General features: G+C 21.7%; 6 protein-coding genes across 18 annotated transcripts; 3 read left to right on the forward strand and 3 right to left on the reverse strand.

Annotated features, from left to right (window-relative positions):
• The first annotated feature begins 1,077 nt into the window (after window positions 1-1,077).
• ais (DExD-box helicase 52) lies at window positions 1,078-4,428 on the forward strand. 2 transcript variants are annotated; one of them, XM_012486210.3, is made up of 12 exons: window positions 1,078-1,377; window positions 1,475-1,702; window positions 1,781-1,966; window positions 2,059-2,314; window positions 2,389-2,461; window positions 2,584-2,787; window positions 2,877-2,967; window positions 3,046-3,168; window positions 3,264-3,414; window positions 3,505-3,580; window positions 3,645-3,812; window positions 3,887-4,428. In XM_012486210.3, exons 1-12 carry the CDS (start codon window positions 1,291-1,293, stop codon window positions 4,011-4,013), a joined length of 1,770 nt encoding a protein of 589 aa, XP_012341664.3. In that variant the 5' UTR covers window positions 1,078-1,290; the 3' UTR covers window positions 4,014-4,428. The 2 variants fall into 2 exon arrangements, 1 of the variants encoding a protein (XP_012341664.3); XR_015293419.1 differs by having other exon boundaries at window positions 1,093-1,377; window positions 3,650-3,812.
• Window positions 4,256-9,663, reverse strand: hfw (leucine-rich repeat domain-containing protein hfw). 7 transcript variants are annotated; one of them, XM_086912631.1, is made up of 8 exons: window positions 9,452-9,663; window positions 6,965-7,258; window positions 6,505-6,819; window positions 6,256-6,425; window positions 5,967-6,149; window positions 5,533-5,691; window positions 5,340-5,456; window positions 4,256-5,260 (listed from the first exon to the last, which is right to left on the reverse strand). In XM_086912631.1, the coding sequence occupies exons 2-8, from the start codon at window positions 7,239-7,241 to the stop codon at window positions 4,988-4,990; spliced, it is 1,494 nt and encodes a 497-aa protein (XP_086768757.1). In that variant the 5' UTR covers window positions 7,242-7,258; window positions 9,452-9,663; the 3' UTR covers window positions 4,256-4,987. The 7 variants fall into 7 exon arrangements, with proteins under 7 accessions (XP_086768757.1, XP_086768756.1, XP_086768761.1 ...); XM_086912630.1 differs by having other exon boundaries at window positions 6,965-7,241; window positions 9,452-9,549; XM_086912635.1 differs by having other exon boundaries at window positions 6,505-6,714; window positions 6,965-7,241; window positions 9,452-9,515.
• Window positions 9,664-10,163: 500 nt separating this feature from the next.
• On the forward strand, window positions 10,164-13,858 carry LOC100865428 (arf-GAP with dual PH domain-containing protein 1). Its single transcript, XM_003693619.3, has 6 exons — window positions 10,164-10,260; window positions 11,041-11,266; window positions 11,344-11,542; window positions 11,637-11,996; window positions 12,274-12,496; window positions 12,602-13,858. The coding sequence occupies exons 1-6, from the start codon at window positions 10,179-10,181 to the stop codon at window positions 12,667-12,669; spliced, it is 1,158 nt and encodes a 385-aa protein (XP_003693667.1). The 5' UTR covers window positions 10,164-10,178; the 3' UTR covers window positions 12,670-13,858.
• LOC100867653 (ecto-NOX disulfide-thiol exchanger 2) lies at window positions 12,663-26,702 on the forward strand. Of its 4 annotated transcripts, none has more exons than XM_086912629.1 (10): window positions 12,663-12,782; window positions 20,477-20,738; window positions 20,856-21,442; window positions 21,522-21,739; window positions 21,825-22,019; window positions 22,096-22,348; window positions 23,788-23,894; window positions 25,396-25,590; window positions 25,700-26,009; window positions 26,133-26,702. In XM_086912629.1, the coding sequence occupies exons 2-10, from the start codon at window positions 20,488-20,490 to the stop codon at window positions 26,348-26,350; spliced, it is 2,334 nt and encodes a 777-aa protein (XP_086768755.1). In that variant the 5' UTR covers window positions 12,663-12,782; window positions 20,477-20,487; the 3' UTR covers window positions 26,351-26,702. The 4 variants fall into 4 exon arrangements, with proteins under 4 accessions (XP_086768755.1, XP_012341911.1, XP_012341912.1 ...); XM_012486457.3 differs by lacking the exon at window positions 12,663-12,782 and adding an exon at window positions 20,047-20,326; XM_012486458.3 differs by lacking the exon at window positions 12,663-12,782 and adding an exon at window positions 20,047-20,326 and having other exon boundaries at window positions 22,117-22,348.
• On the reverse strand, window positions 14,516-19,784 carry LOC105734749 (PXMP2/4 family protein 4). Of its 3 annotated transcripts, none has more exons than XM_086912637.1 (7): window positions 19,705-19,784; window positions 19,588-19,644; window positions 17,196-17,374; window positions 16,554-16,759; window positions 14,924-15,036; window positions 14,769-14,839; window positions 14,516-14,696 (listed from the first exon to the last, which is right to left on the reverse strand). In XM_086912637.1, the coding sequence occupies exons 3-7, from the start codon at window positions 17,328-17,330 to the stop codon at window positions 14,529-14,531; spliced, it is 693 nt and encodes a 230-aa protein (XP_086768763.1). In that variant the 5' UTR covers window positions 17,331-17,374; window positions 19,588-19,644; window positions 19,705-19,784; the 3' UTR covers window positions 14,516-14,528. The 3 variants fall into 3 exon arrangements, with proteins under 3 accessions (XP_086768763.1, XP_086768764.1, XP_086768762.1); XM_086912638.1 differs by lacking the exons at window positions 19,588-19,644; window positions 19,705-19,784 and adding exons at window positions 17,634-17,733; window positions 18,653-18,762; XM_086912636.1 differs by lacking the exons at window positions 19,588-19,644; window positions 19,705-19,784 and adding an exon at window positions 18,653-18,778.
• LOC147656945 (N-acetyltransferase 9-like protein) lies at window positions 18,391-20,347 on the reverse strand. The gene is made up of 7 exons (XM_086912639.1): window positions 20,287-20,347; window positions 19,989-20,192; window positions 19,705-19,814; window positions 19,588-19,644; window positions 19,380-19,520; window positions 19,215-19,309; window positions 18,391-19,123 (listed from the first exon to the last, which is right to left on the reverse strand). Exons 2-7 carry the CDS (start codon window positions 20,063-20,065, stop codon window positions 18,956-18,958), a joined length of 648 nt encoding a protein of 215 aa, XP_086768765.1. The 5' UTR covers window positions 20,066-20,192; window positions 20,287-20,347; the 3' UTR covers window positions 18,391-18,955.
• Window positions 26,703-26,793: the final 91 nt, after the last annotated feature.

Raw genomic sequence — 26,793 nt, forward strand, 5'->3', positions numbered from 1 at the left:
CAAAACTTTCAATACACACAATTCAATCCATCATTAGGTTAAAATGACCTAAAAAGATTACAAAAAACAAAATGAGATCGAAAAGCTGAAATTAAAAAATGAGATGGAGAAAAAAAAATTGTTTGAATTCAAATCATTTCAAATTTTATATTCTTTTGAAAGATTTAAATTTTTATTATCGAATAAACGATTGGTTTTTTAAAATTTTAAAATTATGTTCTCTTTTTTCACATGTTTATAAACAAAATGATTCAGTGTTTTACGGATACCAATTTATTATTCCTTTATATTTATTAGGAATAATAAATTTATATTATATTAGGAATTATATAAGAATCTGATTTGATAATAATATAATACTTTAAAATAAATTTAAATTTCCAATCATAATAAACATAGGTACTATCTTCATTGCTGTTTTAAATATATATAAACATATACATAATATAAATTCTTTAGTTAGTTTTTATTTTCTTTACTACTTCTAAATCAATTGTAATATCAATAAGAATCTGCAAATTTAAATAAAAAAAAAAAAAAATTTGATCTTGATGGTTTATGATCGAAAAAATTATATGCAAACGTATCTTTATTACATTAATGCTCGAATCCTTCATTAATAAATAATGATAAAAAATAAAATGTTGATATACATGCATATGCAAGAAAAAGAATACACTTTAACTCGTACGAAAATCTTCAAAATTTATGACTTTTAAAATTTAATTAACTAAGATAATTAACTAGATAATTTGAAACAGCTTGACAACTAAAACTATCAATTGGCTAATGTTCCTGATAAAATATTATGTTAAATAAAATATTTTTTTCGAAGTTTTAATTCTTCTTTAATATACTATACATTAAACTCTTCAATAGTTTTCAATACATTCTATCTTTTAAAATATATATATACATAATTGAGAAACAATTTAAATTATATTTCAGATATATATGTCCTTCTAGATTAATATTATATACTAAAATTATATTTACAAATAAAACAAGCAATCAAGCTATGTTAATACAATAGCATAATATTTTTAAACAAATAACACTATTAAGTAATACCAACTTAGTAACTATATAGATAGAACAAAAAGAGTAAATATATACATAAATGTATAGATTAGAAATATAGACTATAGATATGTTTATATTTCTTATGTGTATTTTTAAGTAATCTTTAATTTCTTGTAACAAAGATTATATTATATTTTTATATAAAAATATCTTTTGAATACAAAAATATAATTAATCAATAATATTACATATATAATAAATAGAAAAATGGACGCATATGAACTTTTTCGAAAACTTTCTACTGGTGTAAAATTTGATAAAAAACGTTTTCAGATCGATGCAGAGAAATTCCAGGTATTTTCCAAAAATATTATATTGAAAAATATATATATATATTTTAATATTTTAAATGAATTTTATTAATATGATAATCATTCTGTTTTTTGTATAGCTTATTAAAAAACAACCTAAAAATGTAATTACTGATGAAAAAATTAAAACTTTTGATGATATAAATTCAACAATATGTAAGAAAAGAAAATATGATGATATTGAAGAAGAAACTGAAAATATTAATGAACTAATGTTAATTGATGGAATGTATGTTTCCAAAAATCAAAATAAAAAGTGCAAAGTGTCTTTAACAGAAGAAAAACAATTAAAATTAGCACAAGAAAAGGTTTTAAATTTTTTTTTTTTTACTAAAAATTAATTGGTTTCAAAAATAACAATTTTAAAATACTAAATTTTTTCTTAGATTAATCAACATCGTAATCATTATCACATAAATGTCACAGGCAATAGAATACCTAAACCTATTTTAGAATTTACTGAATTATCAACAGATTATGGTATATCTGAAAAGTTAATAAATAATATTATAAATTGTGGTTATCAGTATCCTACTCCAATTCAAATGCAAGCTATACCTGTTATGTTACAAGTAAAATCATTATATATAATATTTATTAAGAATTTTATTTTATCAATACTAGTAAAAAATTATTAATTTCTTTATAATCTTTACTAAAATAGGGCAGGCAAATATTAGCTTGTGCTCCAACAGGATCTGGAAAAACAGCTGCATTTTTATTACCTATAATTCATCATTTAGGAGGACCAGAAAAAAAAGGATTTAGAGCTGTTATATTAAGTCCAACAAGAGAATTAGCAAAACAAACATATAGAGAATGTTTACGTCTTAGTGAGGGATATAATTTTAGAATTCACATTATAAGTAAAATAAATCAAGCATTAAACAAATATGGACCTAAAAGTTCACAAAAATTTGGTTAATATAAAATATGTGAAATATTAAAGTAATGAGAGTATATATAATTATATATAATTTTATTTTTATTACAGATATATTAATTACTACTCCAAAAAGAATAATATATTTATTGAATCAAGATCCACCAGCTATTTCTTTTAACAAGTAATAACTTAAAATTGATATATTAATATAATAATTGTTTAATTATTTACAAATTTTAATGATTCAATTATATTAAAATAATATATAATACATAAAAATTATAACAAATATTTAAATTTTAGTGTTGAATGGCTAATTGTGGATGAAGTAGATAAACTATTTGAAAATGGAATAAGATGCTTCAGAGATCAATTAGAAAAAATTTCAAAATCATGTACAAGTGAAAAATTACATAAGGCAATGTTTAGCGCAACTAATACTCCTATAGTAACCAAATGGTGTCGACGTAATTTGAAAGGTCTTATAACAGTTACTGTTGGACATAGGTTTAAATCATTTTTTTTAAATCTACAAAAAAATTTCATATTACTTCTGCAAACAAATGTTTCTTGACTAAATATTATATTTTTTACAGAAATGCTGCAACTGATTTAGTGGAACAAGAACTTTTGTTTGTTGGGGCAGAAAGAGGAAAACTTGTAGCTCTTAGAAATATTATTCAAAAGGTATTATCTTTATTATTACATTTATGGAATTTATTTTATTATATTATTATGCTTAATTAATAATATAATTCAATAAAGGGAATATTACCACCTGTGCTAGTATTTGTACAAAGCAAAGAAAGAGCACAAGAATTATTTAATGAACTTATATATGATGGAATTAATGTTGATGTTATTCACGCTGATAGAACGCAAACACAGGTATTTTTTTTTTATAATTTATTAATTAGATAATAATTAGATAATAATTTATTAATTTATAACAAATAATTTTAATACAATTTTTTCTTTTATAGCGAGACAATGTAGTTCGTTGTTTTCGAGAAGGAAAAATATGGGTCTTAATATGTACAGAATTAATGGCAAGAGGTATTGATTTTAAGGGTATAAATCTTGTTATCAATTATGATTTTCCATTATCTGCTATTTCTTATATTCATAGAATTGGTATGTATTTCTAAATTTAATAAAAAAAGAATTTACATTAATAATATAAAATAATGTTTAAAAATTCTTAACATATATTGTTTAAAATAGGTCGTACTGGTAGAGCTGGGCATAAAGGAAAAGCAATTACTTTTTTTACTGAACAAGATACTACAAATTTAAGAAGGTAAATATTAATTTAAATCTAATGATGTTAAGATATAAATAGCAATATCTTTTAAATATTTTAGTATAGCTAGTATCATGCGAGAATCTGGATGTAATGTTCCTGATTATATGTTAGCTATGAAAAAACATAATAAAAAGGAAAAACGAAAACTTGAACATAAAGCTCCTACTAGAGAAAAGATATCGACTATTCCTACATTTAAACGTGTACATAATAAAGAAAAAATGAGGTATATATTGCTGGATTTATTTCTATAATAACATAAAAACATTATTCATATCATTTTTTATATTTATATTATAGACAAGTTACTATAAATACTTTGGAAAATAAATTAAAGAGTAAACAGATTGAAGATAAGAAAATAAATAAAAAAAAAAAAGAAAATAAACAAAAAAATTTTAAAAAAGAAAAGTTAATAAAAAAATAAAAATAAAAATATTGAAAAATCAGTAAAAGTGACTTTATATTTAAAAAAAATTAAGATTATTAGAAAAATAATAAAAAGATTAACTATAATAAAAATATAGTATATAAAATCAAAGAAAAGAAAGAACTAAAGAATATATAGAAGTGATAGACAACTTTTTAAAAATATAATATATAAATTTAAGTATAAAAATATAGTATATAAATATGCAATTATAAAAGGACTATAAATCAATAAAAAAATTTATATTATTATATATTATTATACCACATTATATTTGATGTTACAATATGATGAATACAAATAATAACTTTTAATAAAAAATATCACATTTTTATAATATATGTAAACAATATATTAAATTTATACATTGATATGTATTATATATATAAATATAATATTATATGAACACACACATTCTGAGTTAATTGCATTAAATTTTCAATTAATTCATAATTCATTAATTTTCAATTATAGATTATAAATTAAAATAAATTGTTTTTTTTTTTAACAAAAACTATTATTATTTATTAAAAGGATTATATTTTAATTATATATTAACTTCTGGTACTATCATTAATTTTATTCAAGTTTTATTTTCTGTATATAAAAATTATTTCATAAAAAAAATTATTTGTATTATAAATTTTAATATAAATGAATTGTTTCAATATCAGTCATGAACAAATTTAAAATTTATTTAAATTATTTAAATTCTTAAAATTTTAATAGTTTTATAATTTTATAGAATTAACAATTATTTGAACATAAAATGTTTATTATTTAGTAATTATATATTTTTTTAAAATATATAATTATTCAATTCAAAATTTTTATAGTATTTTGTGCGTACACGCACATATATAAAAACATATGTATTCGATAATATATAAAAATTTAATATTTTTTTATAGAAATATTGGAAATCTGTCTTTTTCAGAAAATATTATAAATGAATATAAAAAAAATTATTACTAGGTTTCACATAGCCAATCACAAGGTAGTTTTGGCATTTTATTTGCTGGCCATGGAAGATAGCCTGCTGTTTTAAAAATCCAATAATCATATGATACTTTAGCTATAAGACTTATTAAGAGTACAACTTCTGTAGCAATAATATAATAAATATAATCTGTCCAATCACCAGGATAAACACACATCTTTGAAGGTTCTAAATCAATAACTTTTTCTTTTACATTTTCGCAAAATACTTCATCAGAATCTAATATACGAGTTTGTAGCCATACCTAAATTATAATTTTAAAAAATTATATTTCATAAAATAAATACATATTTATCAAATTTAAATTATATTTTAAACATTACCTTTAAATATTTGGCTGTGTTACAATCACAATGTAATTCATTCCCTCCAAGCTTTACTAATCGCGAACTAGTGAAACTCTTATCATGAGTATTAGGGCTTAAAATATATGTAGGAAGCTACACATTTAAAATATGCATAATTTTAAGATACTTGTATTCAAAATATTATCAAAATTTTTTTATATTTACTTACAGATTTAATTTTATTATACCGTAAACTAAGAAAAGCATAATTATCCAAAAATTTGGAACCTTCTAATTTATTTATAGATGATATATTATTGTAGTCAGCATAAAACTCTCTTATATCTTCATAACATGGATTAGTACTTAGATCATCTAATACAGTGATCTGTAACAATCAATGATAAAAATAATAACTAACTAATTAAATAACAACTATTATAACATATATAGTAAAAAGTATAATTTTCGTATATTTATATTATATTTGAAGTATAATTTTTATTAATTTTTAATTTTATTAAAAATTATTATTATTATTAATTATCAATTAAAAATAGGAATTAAAAAATAACAAACGATTAATTTGATTGTTGATGAATAATTAAATTGAAATACTTAATTCTATTTGTTTAGATAATTTAAGATATAAAATTTACGTACGTTATTATATGAAACATTCAGTGCTATAGTATTGCGAGGTAATTTTTCAGGTAATTCGGTAATTTGAATTCCACTACAATCTACATTTACTGCTAAAGTTGGTGGTTTACCTTCAACAATATCCAATCTTCTAAAATTACATTGACATTGCCATGTATCTCCTTTAGGACATTCTGTTTGTAACTGTTAATCCAAAAGAAAACAATTAAATAATAAATATCAATTTAAATTACTACTTAAAGTTTTACCTATATTTCTAAAAACATGATTTTTGTTCTCAAATTATTACCAAACTAAGATATCGAACTTGTTTCAATGGAACTTGTTCTGTCGTATTAAACCAATGCCAAGTTTTACTAGCTGAACATACAGTTTCATTTTCATGATTAAAATTAATTTGCTTTTCTCCTGTTTTATTAATATATTGATAAATATCATGACACCAAAGTGTATTTGTTCCTAAATATAGAAAGTTATATTACATTTTGAAATATTTATAAAATATTAGTATTGAAATAAAATAAAAATTTTTATTTACCTGAAATATCAAGCCAAAATTCGCGACCATTCATTGTATTTAAAGCTGGTAAATGTGTGAGATTATTATAAGATAAATCCAAAGTAGTAAGTTGAGCTAATCTTGTAAGTGAATTATTCTCTACTTCAATAAGAGCATTATTTGAAAGATTCAAACAAACTGTTGGAGTCATCATTCGAAATTGTCCTTTTACTCTATTAATTCTACCATCTGTAATTGCAAGTGATTTTAGTCTTCTCCATCGAATTTCACTTACATTGAATACATCTAATGTTGCATTTCTTATATGTATGTATGATATATTTGATGGAAATCCTGAAATAAAACAAACAAAAATGTTTTTACAAAATTTAAAATAAATTTTTAAATAATTTTTTGCCAAATTTATACTTATCTATAATATAGATAATAGAATATTTCATTTATCATTAATGTAATTAAACAATTTTTTAATATTAACCTGTACAAGAAAGTTCTAATTCAAAATTTTGAATATCCAAATTGCAACAAAGTACAGCATTGCCTTCAGGATTATTATGAGCAAGAATGATTTTTTTACAGGAACATCCAGTTATTTTGACATCAGGACATTCATTAGATTGTTGATAAAAACAATGCTCTAAAAGACCATCAGATATTCCAGTAATTGAAGTTGAAGAAGATGTTTGTTGATCTTCTTCTGTTCTTGCACTAGCTACTCCAGCATATAAACATATCATTATGGCAAACCACTGCATCTGTAAATCCAATTGATCTTTTTCAAAGAATATTAATTAATAATTAATAACTTTATATTTTATACGAGATAATTTTAGTATATTAATATATTTTATTATTTTTCATTTTATGAAAAATAAAAGCAATTTTATGAAACTTTTATTAAATAACTATCTTTTATTAAATTATTATCAAAATCAATTATTTAATATAGTTAAAATTATAATATATAATATAATAAAAATTCAATTTTTTATCTATTAATATAAGTATTAAGATAAATTTCTTAAATAATAAAATAATCAACTAAAAGTAGATATACTATTAAATATTTTTATTAAATTTAAAAAAAAATAATGTATATAAAATACAATTATATATTTTTTTATTATTATACAATTATTACATATTATTATAATTACTCGTAAAATTATAGAAAATTTTCTATTGTTTTGTTAATTTGTTGCTAATTTTGATTTTTTATTTGACAAAAAGTAATCATAATTATTAAAATTAGTAAAATATAGAAATGTTACGTACTTAACGAAATAATTTATTTTAATTTCAAATTTAAGTTATATTAATTTTATGATTTAAATTATATAATTTCATATTGGTAAATTTTTTTTTATCATATTTTATATTTTTATCGTAAAATATTATTTATATAACTATAGTATATTTAATTAGAAATAAAAATAATATAATAAAATATAAAATTTAAATTTCCTCGTTTTTTTTAAATACAAAATTAAAATTAATTAAAATTCATTTTGAATCTGAATTATTATTAATTTTTACAAATTTAATTAAAAACATTATAATATATATATTATTTTAAACAAAATATGTATATATAATATATAATAACTGAAATTAATGAAAAGGAACTTTCTTTTAATATTATTTCAAATAAGTATTAGTAACATAATATAAATATTAATGAAACTTTAATATATTAGTTTATACAAGCAAATATATATATATATATATATATATATATAAAAATTCTAAACAAATATTTTTATTTTACTTTTAATATTATTATATAATTCATTTCTAATATAATAAATTTTTTATATTTATAATACTAAAACAACAAACTTTAATAAGAAATGAAGATTTTTGTGCTTTTATGAGAAAAATCTTAAATCACTGATTTAAATATCTATAGGAAATCAGAGATATGGGATTTATATTTAAATTAATAACATCAAGTAAAAATTTGAAAAAAAATCATTTTTATTCAATTAAAATTACCTTCATTTTGCACATAGTTTTATGATTAAAAATCCTTCTACATATCGATGACAATTTTGAGTTATATTATTTTTAATTCGAAGCAGAACAATGTTATGCATATAACTAGTAGAGATAACTCACGGATAAAAATAGTCACAATTGACAGTAAACAAAATTTCGTTTTTATGTAAGGAAACTACACATTGGCAAAGAAGAATGTGGGTAAATTAATTCGTTTAGCAGTCGCAGACACTTTGGGTCATACGGGTCGACCTATTAATGAATCAAAATTGGTTAGCTAGTGGCAGAACGCGTCGCTTATTACACTTGGTGGCCCTGTACAAACGATAAATCACTCCACGACTAGAATCAATGTTACGCTTCTTTTACTTCTTTTAAGTTCATATTTTCGACATTATATCAATTATAATGATAAATGTTATAAAATTTTTTATCACTTAGTATTAAATACAAATAAATCTTAATCATTTAATTTTTTTTTTAAAAAATATTAAATGTTTTAATTATCTATTTATAATTATTAATCTGTAATGAATTAATGAAATTATACAGAATTTAATATCTTTAATTTTTATTATTTTTTATATACTATTATTTATATACATATAATTAAATTATTATAAAGAAACCAATATTAAAGATTTATTAACTTTTCTATATTTCACGAATAATGTTTTTAATATATTTTAATATAATATTTATAATATATAATATATATATGTATTTAGTATTAGTATAATTTTATGGAGAAAGAAAAACTATAAATAGATATTAATTTTCATGATTCAATTTATCAATATAAATTTTTAAAAATTATAAATTTCCAATACAATTTTTTGTAAATTTATAGATAATAAATATATACATATAAATAAATATAAATATTTACGTCTTACAATAAATATGATTTTCAAATTTTAATGTATTATTTAGTGTATTTTTAATAAATAAAAATATATATACTTACTATTGATAATGTTCTATTAGAAATTTAACCAAAGAATACGTATATAAAGAATATATGTATGATACAAAAAAAAATATATGAATATGTGTATATATCTTAAATAACCGTGAATAAAATTATGTCAAAATTCAATACAATTTTGATAAAATAATCAATAAAAATATTAAATACAAAATATTATCTGATATATTTATTCATTTAAAAATGGAAACAATTTAATCGTTTTTATTAAATTAATAGAATGACACTTTGTTGACAATAGTGAATATAATTATATTATAATATTTATAATTGATTTATTTTTTGATTAAATAATTTTTTTATGCAAAAATATTATTTTAAATATATTATAACTTCAGAAACAATAAAACTTAATCATTATTGATATTATAACATATCTTATTAAAGTTTAAAAAATTAAAAATATTACTAATTTAGTTTTTATAAATTTTTATGTTTATTATGTTTATTGTATGTAATAATATAATGAAAAAGAATATCTGAAAACAAGCAATTAATTTATTAAACATAAAAAATAAACATAATTAAAAATGACAAATAAAATTTTCTATTTCTATTACATATATTATATGACATATTAAATGGATCTAAATTATTATAATATTTTCAAAGGTTAATTATAGACAATCTTTTCAATAAGAGTTAACCTTCTTCGTATCAAATAATCTTTGCATATATACATATTGCTGTTTGTCAGTGTTTTAAGATGGCGGACTTAAATGAGAAGTTGTTAGCAGAACTCCTCAAAAAACCTGGAAATAATGTGTGTGCTGATTGTGGGGCAAAAAGTGAGTAGGTTTTTTAAAAAGTATCTATTATATTATTGTATCACAATGTAAAAAATATTAAAAAGTATTTGTTTTATTATATTGCAAATTTTTCAATTATTGAATATCAAACTTTATTTTCTTAATTTTATTCGAAATAAATTTCAAAATAATTTAATTACAATTATAATATTAAAAAGAAGAAAATTGAAATTGTCATTTTTATTCAATTTTATTTTGCTACAATTAATTAAATTGATTAAAAAAATTGATTTGTAAAGTTGTTTTACGGTATTGTTATATTAAATAAAAATTTTCTTTGTTTTAAAGATTTTAATATGAATTTTAATTAAAATAGAAAATATTGTATTTATTTTAAAAAGTTTTAAAATTGTATCATTTAAAATGATTTTTATCTAAAAAATTTAAAGGTACAATAGTATAATAGTATAATATTCACTAATGTTTAGTTTATAATTGTATATAATAATAAAGAGATTTTATTTCATACATTGAAATTCTTACTTATGTTTATTTACTATACTCTCTTACTATATATTTTTTTAAAAATATTTTTTTTTACAATCTTATCTTTTCTTTTAAAATAAACATCTTATTTTTTCTTTTAAAATAAATAGTTTATTTTTATTATTTAAAAAATGTGTTGCATTTTTTTTTATTTACAATATATTCTCACATTGTTTTTGTAATCATGTATATTAAGTTATATTTGGATAAATAATAACAATATCAAAAAATTAAAAAATAAAAGATATTTTCATAATTGAAATTAAATTTCAGATCCAGAATGGGCTTCTTATAATATAGGAATATTTGTGTGCACAAGATGTGCAGGTATACATAGATCAATGGGTGCACATATTTCTAAAGTTAAACATTTAAAACTAGACAGGTGGGAAGATTCTCAAGTAAACCGAATTAGAGAAGTTGGTAATATTGCAGCTAGGCTTCATTATGAAGAACGTGTACCTCCATGTTATCGCAGACCAAATCCAGATGCACCACAGTAGGTTGTCTTGTATATTTAAAATATTAAATTAAAAATATACATATATTTCAAAAATCATATTTTTCAATTAACAGAGTATTAATAGAACAATGGATAAGAGCAAAATATGAAAGAGAAGAATTTTGTCATCCAGAGAGACAAAACCATTATGTTTCAGGATTCATGGAAGGTTTTTTAATGAAACGTGGTAAAGAAGATTCACGTTATCATCCACGAAAATTTGTTCTTTGTGAGGCAGAAGATACTCTCAAATATCATGTTAAAGAAAATAAGGTTTATAAATATTAAATATTATATATTTATCTAATATTTGATATGTAGTATTTCATTTCTTTATGTTTTATTATTTTATTATTAATGTTTTAAGGAACCCAAAGCTGTTCTTAGAATATCAGAATTAAATGTTGCTTTTGCTCCTCCTAAAACTGGTAATCAGAATAGTCTGCAAATATCATTTATGAAAGATGGTACAACAAGACATATCTATGTATATCATGAAGATCCAGAAGTAATTACAAATTGGTATTTGGCAATACGATGTGCAAAGCTACATCGTTTGCAAGTTGCATATCCAGGAGCAACTGAGGCTGAATTACTTTCACAACTTACCAGAGATTTTCCTCGTGAAGGATTTTTATGGAAAACTGGACCTAGATATACAGATGCCTATAAAAAAAGATGGTTCACACTAGATGGACGAAAATTGATGTATCATGATGATCCTATGGTATGCATTTATTTAATTATTTGAGTATTATATAATATGATCGCTGATCGACAGATATATTACTTACATTTAAAAAAAAGCAGTAGAAAACTTAAAAATACAATTATAAATCTTAATTAAAATTATAACAATTAATATAAACAAAAAAATAGCATGATCATATAGTTTGGCATATTTCGATCAGATGTCTAATAATTAATAATACTCAAACAGTTAAAAATAAATATTCGTATTTTTTTATTATTAGAAAATAAGTTAAATTTATATTTATTTAAAGGATGCACATCCAAAAGGTGAAATCTTCTTGGGCCACAGTTCAGATGGTTTTGCAGTAAAAACAGGAGTACCTCCTGGTGCAAGAGATCAAGGATTTTCATTTACTCTTGAAACTCCAGATAGAACTTATCTTCTTTCTGCTCAAAGTGATGATGATAGATCACAATGGATCAATGTAATTCAAAAGGTCATAGATAAACCACTTACTCCACAAGATGCGACTGGTGAGTTTGAAATAGAAAAAAACTCAAAGAAAATACAGTTAAAAATATTAAAAAAAAAAAGTTAAGAAAAATCTAATAATATTTTTTTTAATTAAAAATTTACAGTGGCAGCGCGTCTCATAAGAAAACGCACAGCTAGTGGAACAATGAATATATTTTCTTCTACAAGGTAGGGCTGGATCCCTCTTAGGTGCCTTTCCTAATTGTTAAAAGTGAATATTAGATGAACTAATTAAGCTGATCTATTAAGACTGTTAAAGAAGTAGATCACTCAACTCACTTGATGGCAAGTAGATAATGTTTTATAATCGCACAATGCTATCGAGTCACATATGCATATTCATTCATAAAAATACACGTTATATCTTATACATATATATCGTTATAAAAAATATATTTCAAGTAAACACAAGATAATTTTTAATATTCTCATATGAGCATTATCAATTTTAAAAAGTTTAATATGATTGAGTAGCAAATTTAAATGAACCAAATATATTAAATTAAGTGGTTCTTTCTAATAGTATAATATAAAATCAATGTAAAAATTGACATATACTCTTTAAAAATACTTTCAACATAAAATACTTCTTGCTTGCTGTCGAACCAAACTGACAGTATTATATATTATATTGTAAACAATATTTACTTAGTAATATTACATATGTATGATATTTATTTGCTGAATAATGAAAATTTACAAAATTCTAATAGAATACATAGTATTCTTTATGACTTTTAAATTTGAATTGTGTACATATATATGGAAACAATATATATGGAAAAAATTATGAAAGTAGAACACACTAAATGTATGTCTAAATATTTAAATTCTGTTTGATATTTAAACTCAACATTGATCAATCATAGTATTTTTTTAATTATGATTATTAATTCGCTTAAATATTCAAAATAAGTATATATAATATATAATATTTTATATGGAAATAATAAATTTCCATGGCCTATCTTTTTATGCATTCTTTTATACAATTATAATTGAAATAAAATAAGCTAAATCAATCAGATTCTACATACATAAGTACATATTGTGTTGCTACAAATATATGTATTATATAATTAATATGTTATAGCATTTATACAAACAATATTTATTATAGAAACATGAAATGCTTATAATCTTTTATTGCCTCAAATATGAAATACGCTTTTTCTTATAATGTATTTGTACAGTTAATTAAATTCTTTTCAAACATAAGATATCAACAAGACTGTTAAATGAAGAGACTAAACATTTTACATGTCCATGTATATACACCATCAATATATTTATGTATATATGCATTCATACATGCAAATTAAAGAAAATAAAAATATTTTAATTGTTAAAAAAATGAAAAATAATATTTTAAATAATTATTACAATCACATTTCTCTAATAAATTTGATTTCAAATTTTTATTATCAATGTTCAAAATGATATTTGAGAGATATTTATTTATTAATAAAAATTGTGTTCATATATTAAAATAATGACATTTTCTTAATCAAAATTTTCTCTTAGTGTAATATTATTAATTATTGGTTAAATCAAATATTAGATACATTTTAAAGAAAATATTCAAAACAAATGTTTTTTTAAATACAAAAAAATTTAATTCTATAAATTTAAAATTAATATATAAAATTTAACATATAAACAAACATGATTTTATAGTTTAAAAGTTCACTTGATTTTTATATAAACATCAAATTTATAGCATTATAAATAGTACAATATTTTATTGAATCGTTTATTATGTATGTATATGATAGATATTGAAAAAGTAAGGAAAATGTTTTTTTAATATTTTTGTTATATGTTTTTAATACTTTAACATTTTAACTTAATCTATTAATTTTTATAAGAAATGTTTATTTTTTATATTTTATTTCCATTAATAAATATCAATTTTTTATTGAATATATTGAACTAAATGAAATTATAATTATTTAGATACAACATATATTCATTATTGTACTGTTCTTGATAATTGTCAATGTATCAAACCAAAGATATTAATATAAAAAATCAATATTTTATTTGATTATCATTACATTTAGATACAGGAATACTTTTTAAATAACAAAGAATATTTACCCAACAGAAAGCTGCAATACTAACAAAAGAAACTCGTAATACTGGTGGTACTAAGAGAAAATTAAAAAATTGAACTGGTAACCAGTACATACATGATGTCTACAAATAAAAAAAAAAATTCAACTAAATACGAATTTTTTAAATTTAAAAAAAAAAAACAATTTAAATTACCTTAAATGTTTGAAAAAATTTTGCTTTACATTCATCGAACACATTTAATTTACTCTCCATCAAGCTCATACCTAAAATATTAAACAATATAATGACAAAGTATAGTATATTTTAAAGATCTAAAATATATATAAAGAGAAAAATTTAATACAAACTGATAAAAAATAATGTAATTAATGGTGGCGTAAGAACAAATTGATCGACTAAAAGTTTTGTGAAGACAATTTTCATAGTTTTGCCTTTATAGAACATATCCAACCATTTGTACCTAATAAAAAATGTTAAAAGATTTGATTTTATAATTTTATAATTTTTCGAGTCAATTACTATTTGTTAACAGTAGTATATGAAAACAAAAATTATGATATATTGAAGACAATCGATTAAATAACATAATTTCCAATGAAAATTATTTTATGGTAATTATGATCATTTATGATAATTTATGATTTTATGATAATTATGATTATAATGAGAAAATTAGCATTAATAATACTATACAGGCGAATACCAATAGAAGTGACAAAACAGAATAAGCTCACCAAAAGTGATAAGTTCATAGCAGCCAGCGTGCCGATGAATGCAATCGTGCGATCCAATAGACAGGCAGTTTATTTTATGTTGATATTTATGTTAACGAAATTATTAACGTTGATATTTATGTCTATGAAAGAGTTAGTTTTATCAAAATCAAATAAAACTAATTAATTATTTATCAACAATTTAATATATTATATATATTTTTATATAATTTTATATGTATTTTATATATAAGGTATTTCGTAAATTATAGTTCAAATGAAATCAGAGATATTCTATTGAAAATGAAAATTTAAAAATAACATAAATTGATTGATTACTTTATTTTATTTTTGAAAATATAAGATTTAAGAATTTATCAAATATGAATTTAATTAATTTTCAACTGAATATTATTGAATAATATTAAATAATATACACAAAAATAAATAAAATATATAGAATAACATTTTATTTGTAAAAGTAATTAAAAAATATATTTATTCAATAATTAATCAAATACAGAGATGAATTTTCAAATTCGACTTTTTCAAAAAACAAAGAAATTTTATTTTAAAGTGTTTTTTTATTTTCATATAGAAAATCAATCACTTATTAAATATCATTAGTAAATGATTGGTTTTTAAATGTATTTTTCTCGAAAATGATATTTATCATATATTTTTTATTCTTTATTTTTTTTTTTTATTTTAAATCATAAAATATTTCTGATTCCATTTATATATGAATTACAAGAAACCTTATGTATATATATTAGTATTAGTATATACACATATATATTATTTTTACTATACTTATATATATTACTATATTATATACATAACGTATATATATTTTTTTTCATAATTATAAAAGTATTACCTATTTCTCTAATTTTTAATATTTTCGTCATTGTTATTGTTATTATTTATATTTTAATTTATTTTACGTGTATACTTTTTATCTAAAAATATATATTTATGTGATTAATAATTCAATATTTAGATAATAGATAATAGATTATTGAAATCGAAATTTTAAGTAATTTTTATGTTTGATTCGTTACAAATATATATGTATATATATACATTTTATATGCATATTATGTATATGTATATGTAAATATATATATATATATATATATATATATATGCAATTAATAAACAAAGTGCCTTATCGTATAATTATTAAAGCTTAATGTCATAAATGATAAAAAATAAACAAATGATATAAAGCATTGAATAAAAATAAAGATATACGCGATACCATCCATGTAGTAGTGGTCCTGCAATAAAACAACCATAGATAGCATATCGCTTTAGTTGGGCCCAATTGTAACTTTCCAATTGCATCGCGTTATTTTTATCTAATAAACCCAATTTTTGATTAAAATTTTTTATCCAAATAAACAGCGGTTTTTCAATCTTAAATGTATTTGTTTCTTCTATGTTTGTTGGTGCTGATAACGAAAACTACAATCGGAATAATTAATTATAATTAAAAACATTAAAACATCACAAAAATCAAATACATGTGTATATATTTTTATTACATATTATAGTTTCGTAATTGATTTATTTTTCTTTTTTTTTAAAGAAATTCATTTATTATTATTTCATTTTTTATATATTTATTATATATTTCTTTTTTATATGACTATTTATTTCTTATATAATATTATTTTTATTTATATTATGATTCGCATATATATTATATTTTGATCACAAGATCATAAATGTAATAAAAAAATAAAGTACAATAGTTTTATATATATTTTCAAAAATAATTTTAATTAATGTAAAATTTCCTATTTTTTAAATATTTTTTTATTCTTTTCAAAATTTGAATTAATTTTTAAAATTTATATTAGTTTATAATATATTTTAATTATATAAAAAGGAATATTACCTTAAACATTTTGTTATAAGTTTGTTGCGCGAATTCCGCACCAGTATAAAAGGAACCGTACATTACTGAATTAAAGAGTAATGGTCTTTTTTGCATAGAATTTTTCAATTTTTGTAATATTTTAGATAGAGACATTACGTTCGTTTTATCTCTCAGTTCATTTTATCTCGTTTCACTATCTGCAAATTAACACTTTACATTAGATATAGAAATAGCAAAATTTTGAAATATAGTGAATTAAGAAATTTGACAAATTTTTTATCGAATGTTACTAAAAAATTTTGAAAATCGAAGAAATTGAAAAAACCAAGAAATTAAGATCATTAGAAAATCTATTCTATTTTATAATAAATATGACTTAAATTATTAAATGTAAAAATATAAATAAAATAATAAATAAATTGCATTATTTGAATTTTTTCTATTGTCTAAACTCACCATACTATACCATATTACAACTGCATAATGAAAAATTTGTCATCATCATTGGAATTTTCGATCCTTTTTAAAACTATATAGTTACATTATCATTTTTGTTCTACATTTTATATTTAAATACAATTATTAAAAAAATGTAAAATACAAATGAGATAAAACAATACTATAATGCAGTATATTTTCACAGTAATAAAACATGAATTCTTTATAAATGTAGCAATAAGACTATGATAATATATATATTATAAAATGAATAAGTAAATAAGTAATAATTGTATTAATTGTTTTTATCTTCATAATTTATTATTTTATATTATATCATATCATATTATAAATTATTATTTTCTTTAAAAAAATTATATATATTCTATTAATTAACAATATATATATATTAATAATATATTAATAAATAAATATATATTTATGACAATATCTCTATTTTCTTTTTATATTTTTTCGAATATATTTCTGCTTCAAATTTGCATAATTTTGTTTTCCTATATATAATATTATCATATCTTTTATAAAATTTTTTTCAAATTTTATAAGATATTAATGAAAACAGAATTCATATAAGATCGAAAAAGAATATTTGAAATTCTATTATTTTATTTATTATTTTAATATAACAATATTTGTTTTCGAACAATTATATTTATATACATAACTTATATTAATATAAATTAATTGTACGATATTATTATATTTTTCATATCAATATAAAATAAAAGACAGATGAAGAAAATATTCTTAAAAGTAATATCATATATTCTCAATTTTTTTATTCAATTTTTTATTGGCATACATGCTAATTTTTATAAAATCTTATATATGAAGTTACAATTCTTTTATATGAAATAATTAATAAAATTTTCTAGCCTATTTTGTAATTTTATTAACACTTCATAATAATAAATTAAAATAACAAATTTAATTTCTTTTAAGATCATTTTTTAATAAGTTTGTTTAAATTTTTTTTAATAAATGAAAAGAAAATAATAAAATATATAATTACTTACATATATTTTTGATTATATTAAATTATTATTAAATATATTTACGATTAATTATTAAATACATAAAATACATTTGTAATAACACAACACGTTTGTCAAAGATGCGTATACTGTTCATGTGTGATTAAGTATGATCACTTAGAAGCAATAAAAACTAATCACGTCTCGATTATATAATTGTAACTATAGTGCAGAGAATTATTTAATATAATAAAATAAGTATAGTTCAGATATATATAAAATTTTATAACTTAATAATTCGCGAAATAAAATTATTACGAATAATTATCGATTCTTTACAGATTTTTATAAATTGTTGACAGACTTATTCTCTTTCTCTTTTTTATCAGTTTCTTTATCATAAACACCATAAGTAATTGCATTCATAGTGGTTTCAGAATATAACCAGACTATCCAATCTTGATTTACCATTTTCTCAAAAGTATATTCTTGAAAAATTTCATTTTTTTTTACCTGTTTTATAATATAAATTATATTTATTGGTAAATGTATTATTTTCATCAAATAATAAAAAATAATAAAAATAATAAAAAAAAATAATTACCTTATGAAATCTTAATTTTTCAAACATTTTTATACTCTTTTTATTGTCACATTTAATTTTTGCAATATATTTTGTTACATTTAATTTGTCAATTCCTAATTCAAAATAGCTAATTTTTATAAAAATAAAAAAATCTAAATAATAAAAGAAAAAAAAAGCATATACCATAAAGCATCATTAGAATTATTGCCTCCCAACCTCTTTTTTTTTCTCTACAATTAATATTTGCTATCATAATTTCAATTTCTGCAGTGTTTGGCTGATCTAATTCATTAAAAAATAAATTTGTATCTCCAATCATAGCTTCTAAAATTTATTGATATCAATATGTAATAAAAGAATAATGTTAAAGATAAAGAAATGTTTTATGTACCTATTTCATTTCCACTTTCAGTATAAATAGCTTTTTCTAAAATGATAAAGGTACATTCTACAACAAATAAAAATATATTATTGGCATAATTATATATTTAAAAATAAAGTTACTCACTGTCTTGATCCTGATGCCATCGCTTTTGCATTTGAAATTCTTCTTCCAATGTTAAACTTTCTGAACCAGTAAAATATTGTAATTCTGATGACTTCATCCATTCATGATATCTAAAAATAATAATATATTGAAAAAGTAATAAGAACTTATTTAAAAACAATATATGTATGTGTATTAATTTTCTAATTGATTCAAAAAAAATATAAAAATCTATTTAAAAATGGCGGATATTTTTATTACATATATATTGATATCATAATCGATAAGAGGTAAATGATACTAGCCTTTTAACATGTTTTTCCTTGTAAGGAACTAAAATTACATTTATTCCAATAATTTTAGTAAATTCGTTATCTCTCATTGTTCAATATTAATTGATATTAAAATTATTAAAAAAATGAACCAATTGAAGATTTTAAAATTAAGGAGGTTACATTCGTCTTCCTGCCATATTGGATGCAGAGTTTGCTACGATATGATCTAGAATTCTTAAAAAGTAAATTATTTTCCTCGACATTTTACTATTTGTAATTTCAAAACATAACTGCAGAATTATAAAGAATTTAATAGAAAATGGCTTACAATTTTCCGGGTGTACCAGCAGCCGCTATGCCGCCAATGGGTATGCTTAAAAGTTCTAACCATATATTTTATATATAATCATTTTATGTCATTTATCGAAATATGCATTTTCTATTGCTGTGTTTAAAGTTATTTTATTTTATAGTGAGTAGAAAATTATTTTTATTTTTATTAAAATATCATATTTTAGGTATAGGACCAATGGGACCCCTTGCTCCAATCGCAGGTCCACAAAGTTTTATGGATTTAGCAAGCCAAGGATTTCCTCCTTTACCTCCACCAATACCACTGCCTGGAATGAATGATTCTCCTTTAGAATTTAGTACAAATAAAAATCAACCCCCAGTAGTTAGAGAAGCTCCTGAAGATAATAGTGATAAAAGAAATGAAAAAAGTGATATTCGACGAGAAAGAGAAAACAGAGATAATAGAGATACTCGAGATAATAGAAGGTTTTTTTAATCTCTTTTGATATATAATTTCAATATATAATTATATTAATATAATTAATATTAATTAAGCTATGATCATCATATTTATTAGAGTTATATTATTATAATTTTTTTTAGATCTAGAAGTGATCGAAGTGATCGGAGAGAGCGAGATAGAGAAAGGAGAGAAGAAAGAAGTGAAAGAGATCGAAGAGAAGAACGAAGGCCAGATGATCGAAATAGTATAAACTCTAGCAATAACAATAATAGTCATAATAATAATTCAAATAATAATGAAATTCCATCATCATCAAATACTGGTAACACTCCAAATTTGGGAACACAAATGGAACAAGCAACAGGAGTTTGGGGAATGGGAGTAGGATATCCAGTAATGGGAATGGGTCCAATGGGTCCAATGGGACCTATGATGAGTGAAATGACACTTGGTCCACATATGGGACATACTCATAGTTATGGTCCCATGAGTATGGGAATGATGTCACATGATGGTAGTATGATAGGTGCACAAATATTAGGACCAGAACAAATAATGAATGATGCTGCCCAAATTATGAGCAGTGCCTTACCTCCTCCACCAACATCACAAGGTACTAAAGAAATTATACATTGCAAAAGTTGTACATTATTCCCACCAAATCCGAATGCTCCACCTCCAACAACTCGAGAAAGACCTCCAGGATGCAGAACAATTTTTGTTGGAGGTAATATATTTCTTTATTGTATAAAAATTAATAAGAAATATTTTTTTTTATAAATTTCTATAAATTTTATTTTATTTAGGTTTACCTGAAAATATCACAGAAACGATAATTCAAGAAATATTCGAACGTTGTGGAGAAATAACCACTTTGCGACTCTCTAAAAAAAACTTTTGTCATATACGTTTCGTACTCGAAAGTAGTGTTGATGCAGCAATTTATTTATCTGGATATAGAGTTAGAATAGGATCCAGTGGTGATCCTGCAAATACAGGCAGATTACATGTAGATTTTGCTCAGGTTCATAATTTTATAATTTTAATATATAAAAAATTATTTATGAAATATTTATTTATTAAATTTTATTATATTAAAAAAAATATAGGCTAGAGATGACCAATATGAATGGGAATGTAGACAACGTCAATTGCAGAGAGAACAACGCCATAGAGAAAGAGTTGAAAAGGAAAGACAAAGGGCACCATCTAGTCCTCCTCCAGTGGTACATTATACAGATCATGAAGCATCAAATATTTGTGAGAAAATTAAGCAAGATGATACATTCATGAAAGCAGTGCAAGTAAGTAATTATTGTCGTAAAAAATAATTTTTTATATAAAATGTTTAAACACTTTCATCGCTAAATGTTTCTGCAGACTAAAACTTTTGAATTCCAGAAAACGCGTTCTGTTACGTTACAAAACAAGAGCATTAAATCATTCCAGGTTGTCGTAACATGGCTCGAGCGTGGAGACTGTACCAAACGCAATGCTAACACTTTTTATTCGATGATTCAATCAACGAATTCTCACGTTCGAAGGCTACTTACAGAAAAGGTTGCTTACGAAGAGGAACTCCAAAAAGCAAAGGAACTAATGAAGGGCAGGATGCAGGGACTCTTAATACAATGTACGTTTATATAATCCATATATATGTATATATATATTTTTTTTTTTCTATAACATAGCTCTATACCACTGTACATTATTTATGTACACAAGAGCAAATCCACATACATATTGCTTTATCTGGTAAGTTTTTTTATTATAAAGTAAAGGTTCTACAATTCTTTGAGCATTCGATACGTGAAATGCCAAAATATGATTTTGTCAGAATTTCACGCGTTTTGTAATAACAGAAGTGCGTACTTTTTTTTAATGTCTAAATTTAGCAACTAGCAAATCTAGTAAACTTTTAGCAATTAAAATACAAAATTACAATTTATAATAAATACAGAATTTTTTGTTATAATTAGAAAGGTACGTCACTTTTGATATTAAAGATTCTGACATTTCCAAAAACAAATACATAATATGAAATAAAATTGTTAACATTGCGAATTATATCGTCGATCGTTTTGTATCGAATCTCGGTTGTCAAAAAATTTCATCCTCCTTGAGATTCAACATCAGATATATTGTAAGGAATTTATCATATAACGAGTGTATTGTCAATGCACCATCGGGACAACTCAATAGAAGGATCAAAGACAGTAGGAGAAAATAAGGTGGGTGAAGATATCCTGTCTTTTGATTCTAGGCTCTGATGATTGAACAAAAGAGCACAAATATTACAAAAATTCATTCTATAGAAACATAGTGTACCTAAAAATTGCATGCTTGCAATGCTAAGGATTAAGGGTGATGGGCTAAATATTTGTTGCGGAGATGAAATTATGCTATGATTCTCAATATGATTTATTAACTTATTATTAAGTATAGTAATTTATAAAAATATTACTTCAAATAATATGAATAGTTTAGTATATTGTATAATGCAAAACAATCACTGGAATTATAGCATAAGATCATCATTTTAACGTTGGAAGCCTCTCCATGTTGTAAGTTGTTAGGAGAATAGTGCAGATTTTCTTAAGGAAAACAAGCACTAATCGTAATCTATTAAAAAGACTGATTGGCAGCCGAATTGTAAGGATCCCTGATCAATGGTGAAAGCAGTTTTTTAAAAAATTTTATTGGGATAAGTAACTTCATAATTATTATATTATATTGCTTAGCCCGCTATATAGGAAATTTTTCTAAAAAAAAAAGATAGTAAGAATTCAAATAACTTTAAAATCATATAATATATTTTAGAAGGAAACGTTCGAATCTGAATGATACAGAAGAGTTATTGGGTATACAACACTTGTGATGTTATGACAATATTGCAAACATTATGTTAAAAAATGTATATTTTACATTAACAAACGCGCGCGCGCGCGCGCATATAGATGATTTTAACGAGAGTTACGTATTAGATCAACACGAATGTAGAGTTCAAAGCAGGGTATACAACAGAAGATTTGTTGTGTTTTTGTATGCAACATGCGACCATGTCATCAACAGTCAGTCAGATTGAACGCGTCTTTACTGCGGCCAGCCACAAGAAGGTCTGGGATCACTTCACAAAGGCTCAACGGAAGAACATCGAAATGTGGAAGAAACAATCTTCGGTATGTATTTGCATTCCCACGTTAGTAGCTCGTGTCCATTACGTTACTTTTTTTTACGATTAGACAACAGTAATCATCGATAAAGTCTTATGAGTCACAAAGCGCTTCTTTATGCGAATGCACATTCATCCATACGCCAGGCACACGCGTTTTGCAAACACATTTTTTCAAAAAAAAAAGGTAAGTAAAGCGATTAAAGAGTATGAATAACTTGCGTCTGATTAGACGTATTTCATACAAACTGTATACAATTGATGTTTAAACTTTTTGGGAAATATGGAACATAAAAGGTAAAAAAAAGTTCTTTTAATTTGAATCAAACAGGTACCATTGACTGTGGAGTGCAAACAGGTAATCGAACAAACAACAATTTATAATTTAAAATATGATTTTCATTTAAGCGGATTTCACATTCTATGCTAATATAAATGAAAATGTGAAAATGAAAATATAAATATAATTGGCATAAATCTATTCATTTTTATTAAAAGTTTTATTTAAAATTAGATATGCTTCATTAAGACACACATACATATGTATAACTGATTTAGATAGGAATGATTAAATCTCGAAAAATATGAGAAATATGAAAAAATGTTTCCTTATTTGTAATTATATGATATCAAAGAGATCAAATAAATATTGAAAATTTATTTGATCTTGATATTATCTTAAAGATTTTAAAAAAATCACAATTTAATTTTAAAATGAAAAAATATATTTTCATATTTCCTATTTTTTATACAATATTTTTTTACATTTTTTATATTTGCACATATTTAATATTAAAAAATTTTCAAACTATTATTTTTTTTTACAATTCTCTAGCAAGAGAATCACTATGTATACATATTTTCATTTTTAAATTCAATGTTTCAATTTTCAAAGCTATTACAAGATCAAAAAAATATTAACATCATTTGTCTCTCTTAATTGAACTTTTATCTAAACATTTTTTTTATAATTTCTATTATTAATATTTTTTAAATATTTCTCAAATATTTTTCAAAACATTTAATCGCATTTCTCTATTTAAATTAATAGTAAGTAATCAGAAGTAAGGGCACTAAATATGTCTTATCACAGTTTATTTTTATTTTTTCTTTATTTATTAATTTATGTAAATTTATATGAAATTTTGTTTAGTATCTTCCAGGTGATTTCTAAAAAACAAAAACATCAATTTTTTTTAAAAACTAAACTTAAAGTGATCTTTGCGTTATAAAAATGCATTTTTTGATTATAAGAAATGATCGTTTGGGGGATATGTAAAATGGAAATTAAAAAAAAAATTTATCAAATTTATATACTTAGTAATATTTAAAGAAAAAGAAGGAAAAAATGAAAAAAAAAAACAAATGTATACATACATATGTATATACATATATGTGTATATATATGTATATATATGTATATATATAGGCATGATTTTTGATGTTATCTTTATTAATAAGTTTAAAAATTTGGAAATGAACTTAGTGATGACTTTTCATTGTAATAGGAAATTAAAGCGGTACAATTAGAAGAATCTTTAATGGAAGGTGAAGGAGAAATGGAAGTTTCTGATTCAGAAGAGGAACCGCAGCGCAAAAAAGCACGCAATCAGTCAGATTCACATGATGATATCGAAAGATTACAAACATTGAAGGAGGAGAACGATAGTCTTCGGTGTCAGTTAGAAGCATATAAAAACGAAGTATGCGACGATTATAATCTACTATTTAACTCGCGATGCGACTTAATATATAATACGAGTTAAAATGAGAACCAAATGAAAAAAAGAGATATATTTTTATATTTCATAGGTGGACTTGTTGAAATCAGAGACAAAAAGTGAAATAGATGCAAAGGATAAACAAATGAAAATGTTGCAACAAACTTTAAAAGGTATGCAGGAACAATTGATGCAATCAAGAAAACAGCAAGCGCAAGATGACGAAAAAATTAAAGATTTAACTGTAAAATTAAATGCTACAAAGAAGGAAGAACCTCGAGAAAGCGAAATAATAACATTAGATAAAGATGACGATGTTAATGAAGAACCTCGAACTCCAAAACAATTAGTTTTAACATCTAGCTTCATACAAATTTCTCAAAAAGATGCCAAATTAATAGGTAATTTTCATAAATCATTTTGTGAATTTTTATCTGATAAAATAAAAAATGAAATATTTAAAAAATATAAAATAAATATTTTAAAATCTGATATAATATAAATCTATTTTTTTATAATTGTAGGATTAATAGCAACATTTCTACATATTCATCCATTTGGTGCAAGTGTAGATTATTTATGGTCTTATTTACAAAAAATGGAACCAGGTATTAAACCAAATGAAGTAGAAGCATTAATGCAACGATTTCCTCAAGTCTTCAAACAAGATTTATTTGGAATTGGAGCAAACATGGAAAGACGTTGGCAATTTTCAGGTTTTAATGTATATCGTAATCACTGATTCATGTACTGATAATTAACTTTAGAAAAAAGTTAAAGAAAATATCTCTATTAAAGAATTTTTTAATATTATCATGTTATGGTATCTTATGCCATATAGATTTTTATTGTGATATTTATAATTCTTGTAGTGAATCTTTATTTCATAATATCGTTCTTAAGCAAAATACTTGTAAATAAACTTGAACGATTTCAAAAACTCTGGAAAAATATAAGTGTATTTTTGTTTGAAAAGTTAAAAAGAAATATACATTGAATTTCTTATAAAGAAATAAATAAAAATGAATCATCATGATGATTCAATAAATATTATTAATTTAAAATAAAATTGAAATAAATTTTATCCTAAATTATGAAATTTTAATTTAATTATAATAGAAAAAACAATATTAAAAATTAATTATTGGTAAATTTTTTTTGTAACTTTTATCTTTTTTTTTATAA

The sequence above is a fragment of the Apis florea genome, unplaced genomic scaffold (assembly GCF_048593485.1).
Source record: "Apis florea isolate Af1SG1 unplaced genomic scaffold, ASM4859348v1 contig_3493_pilon, whole genome shotgun sequence".
Classification (NCBI taxonomy): Eukaryota; Metazoa; Arthropoda; class Insecta; order Hymenoptera; family Apidae; genus Apis; species Apis florea.

Excerpts from the sequence above, each read along its gene's own strand:
- ais (XM_012486210.3), top strand. The coding sequence starts at position 1,291 with ATGGACGCATATGAACTTTTTCGAAAACTTTCTACTGGTGTAAAATTT. Across the intron at positions 1,967-2,058 it reads CTATACCTGTTATGTTACAA|GGCAGGCAAATATTAGCTTG; the intron begins GTAAAATCATTA and ends TTACTAAAATAG. Across the intron at positions 2,788-2,876 it reads ACAGTTACTGTTGGACATAG|AAATGCTGCAACTGATTTAG; the intron begins GTTTAAATCATT and ends TATTTTTTACAG.
- hfw (XM_012486460.3), bottom strand. Across the intron at positions 5,692-5,966 it reads TGAATGTTTCATATAATAAC|ATCACTGTATTAGATGATCT; the intron begins GTACGTAAATTT and ends TGATTGTTACAG. Across the intron at positions 5,261-5,339 it reads ACACAGCCAAATATTTAAAG|GTATGGCTACAAACTCGTAT; the intron begins GTAATGTTTAAA and ends ATTATAATTTAG.
- LOC100865428 (XM_003693619.3), top strand. The coding sequence starts at position 10,179 with ATGGCGGACTTAAATGAGAAGTTGTTAGCAGAACTCCTCAAAAAACCT. Across the intron at positions 11,543-11,636 it reads ATCATGTTAAAGAAAATAAG|GAACCCAAAGCTGTTCTTAG; the intron begins GTTTATAAATAT and ends TAATGTTTTAAG. Across the intron at positions 11,997-12,273 it reads TGTATCATGATGATCCTATG|GATGCACATCCAAAAGGTGA; the intron begins GTATGCATTTAT and ends ATTTATTTAAAG.
- LOC105734749 (XM_086912637.1), bottom strand. The coding sequence starts at position 17,330 with ATGTCTCTATCTAAAATATTACAAAAATTGAAAAATTCTATGCAAAAA. Across the intron at positions 16,760-17,195 it reads CTTATAACAAAATGTTTAAG|TTTTCGTTATCAGCACCAAC; the intron begins GTAATATTCCTT and ends TTCCGATTGTAG. Across the intron at positions 14,840-14,923 it reads AATTACATTATTTTTTATCA|GTATGAGCTTGATGGAGAGT; the intron begins GTTTGTATTAAA and ends TTAATATTTTAG.
- LOC147656945 (XM_086912639.1), bottom strand. The coding sequence starts at position 20,065 with ATGAGAGATAACGAATTTACTAAAATTATTGGAATAAATGTAATTTTA. Across the intron at positions 19,815-19,988 it reads AAGGAAAAACATGTTAAAAG|ATATCATGAATGGATGAAGT; the intron begins GCTAGTATCATT and ends TATTATTTTTAG. Across the intron at positions 19,124-19,214 it reads AAAAATTAAGATTTCATAAG|GTAAAAAAAAATGAAATTTT; the intron begins GTAATTATTTTT and ends ATTATAAAACAG.
- LOC100867653 (XM_012486457.3), top strand. The coding sequence starts at position 20,278 with ATGGCTTACAATTTTCCGGGTGTACCAGCAGCCGCTATGCCGCCAATG. Across the intron at positions 20,327-20,476 it reads AGCCGCTATGCCGCCAATGG|GTATAGGACCAATGGGACCC; the intron begins GTATGCTTAAAA and ends ATCATATTTTAG. Across the intron at positions 20,739-20,855 it reads GATACTCGAGATAATAGAAG|ATCTAGAAGTGATCGAAGTG; the intron begins GTTTTTTTAATC and ends AATTTTTTTTAG.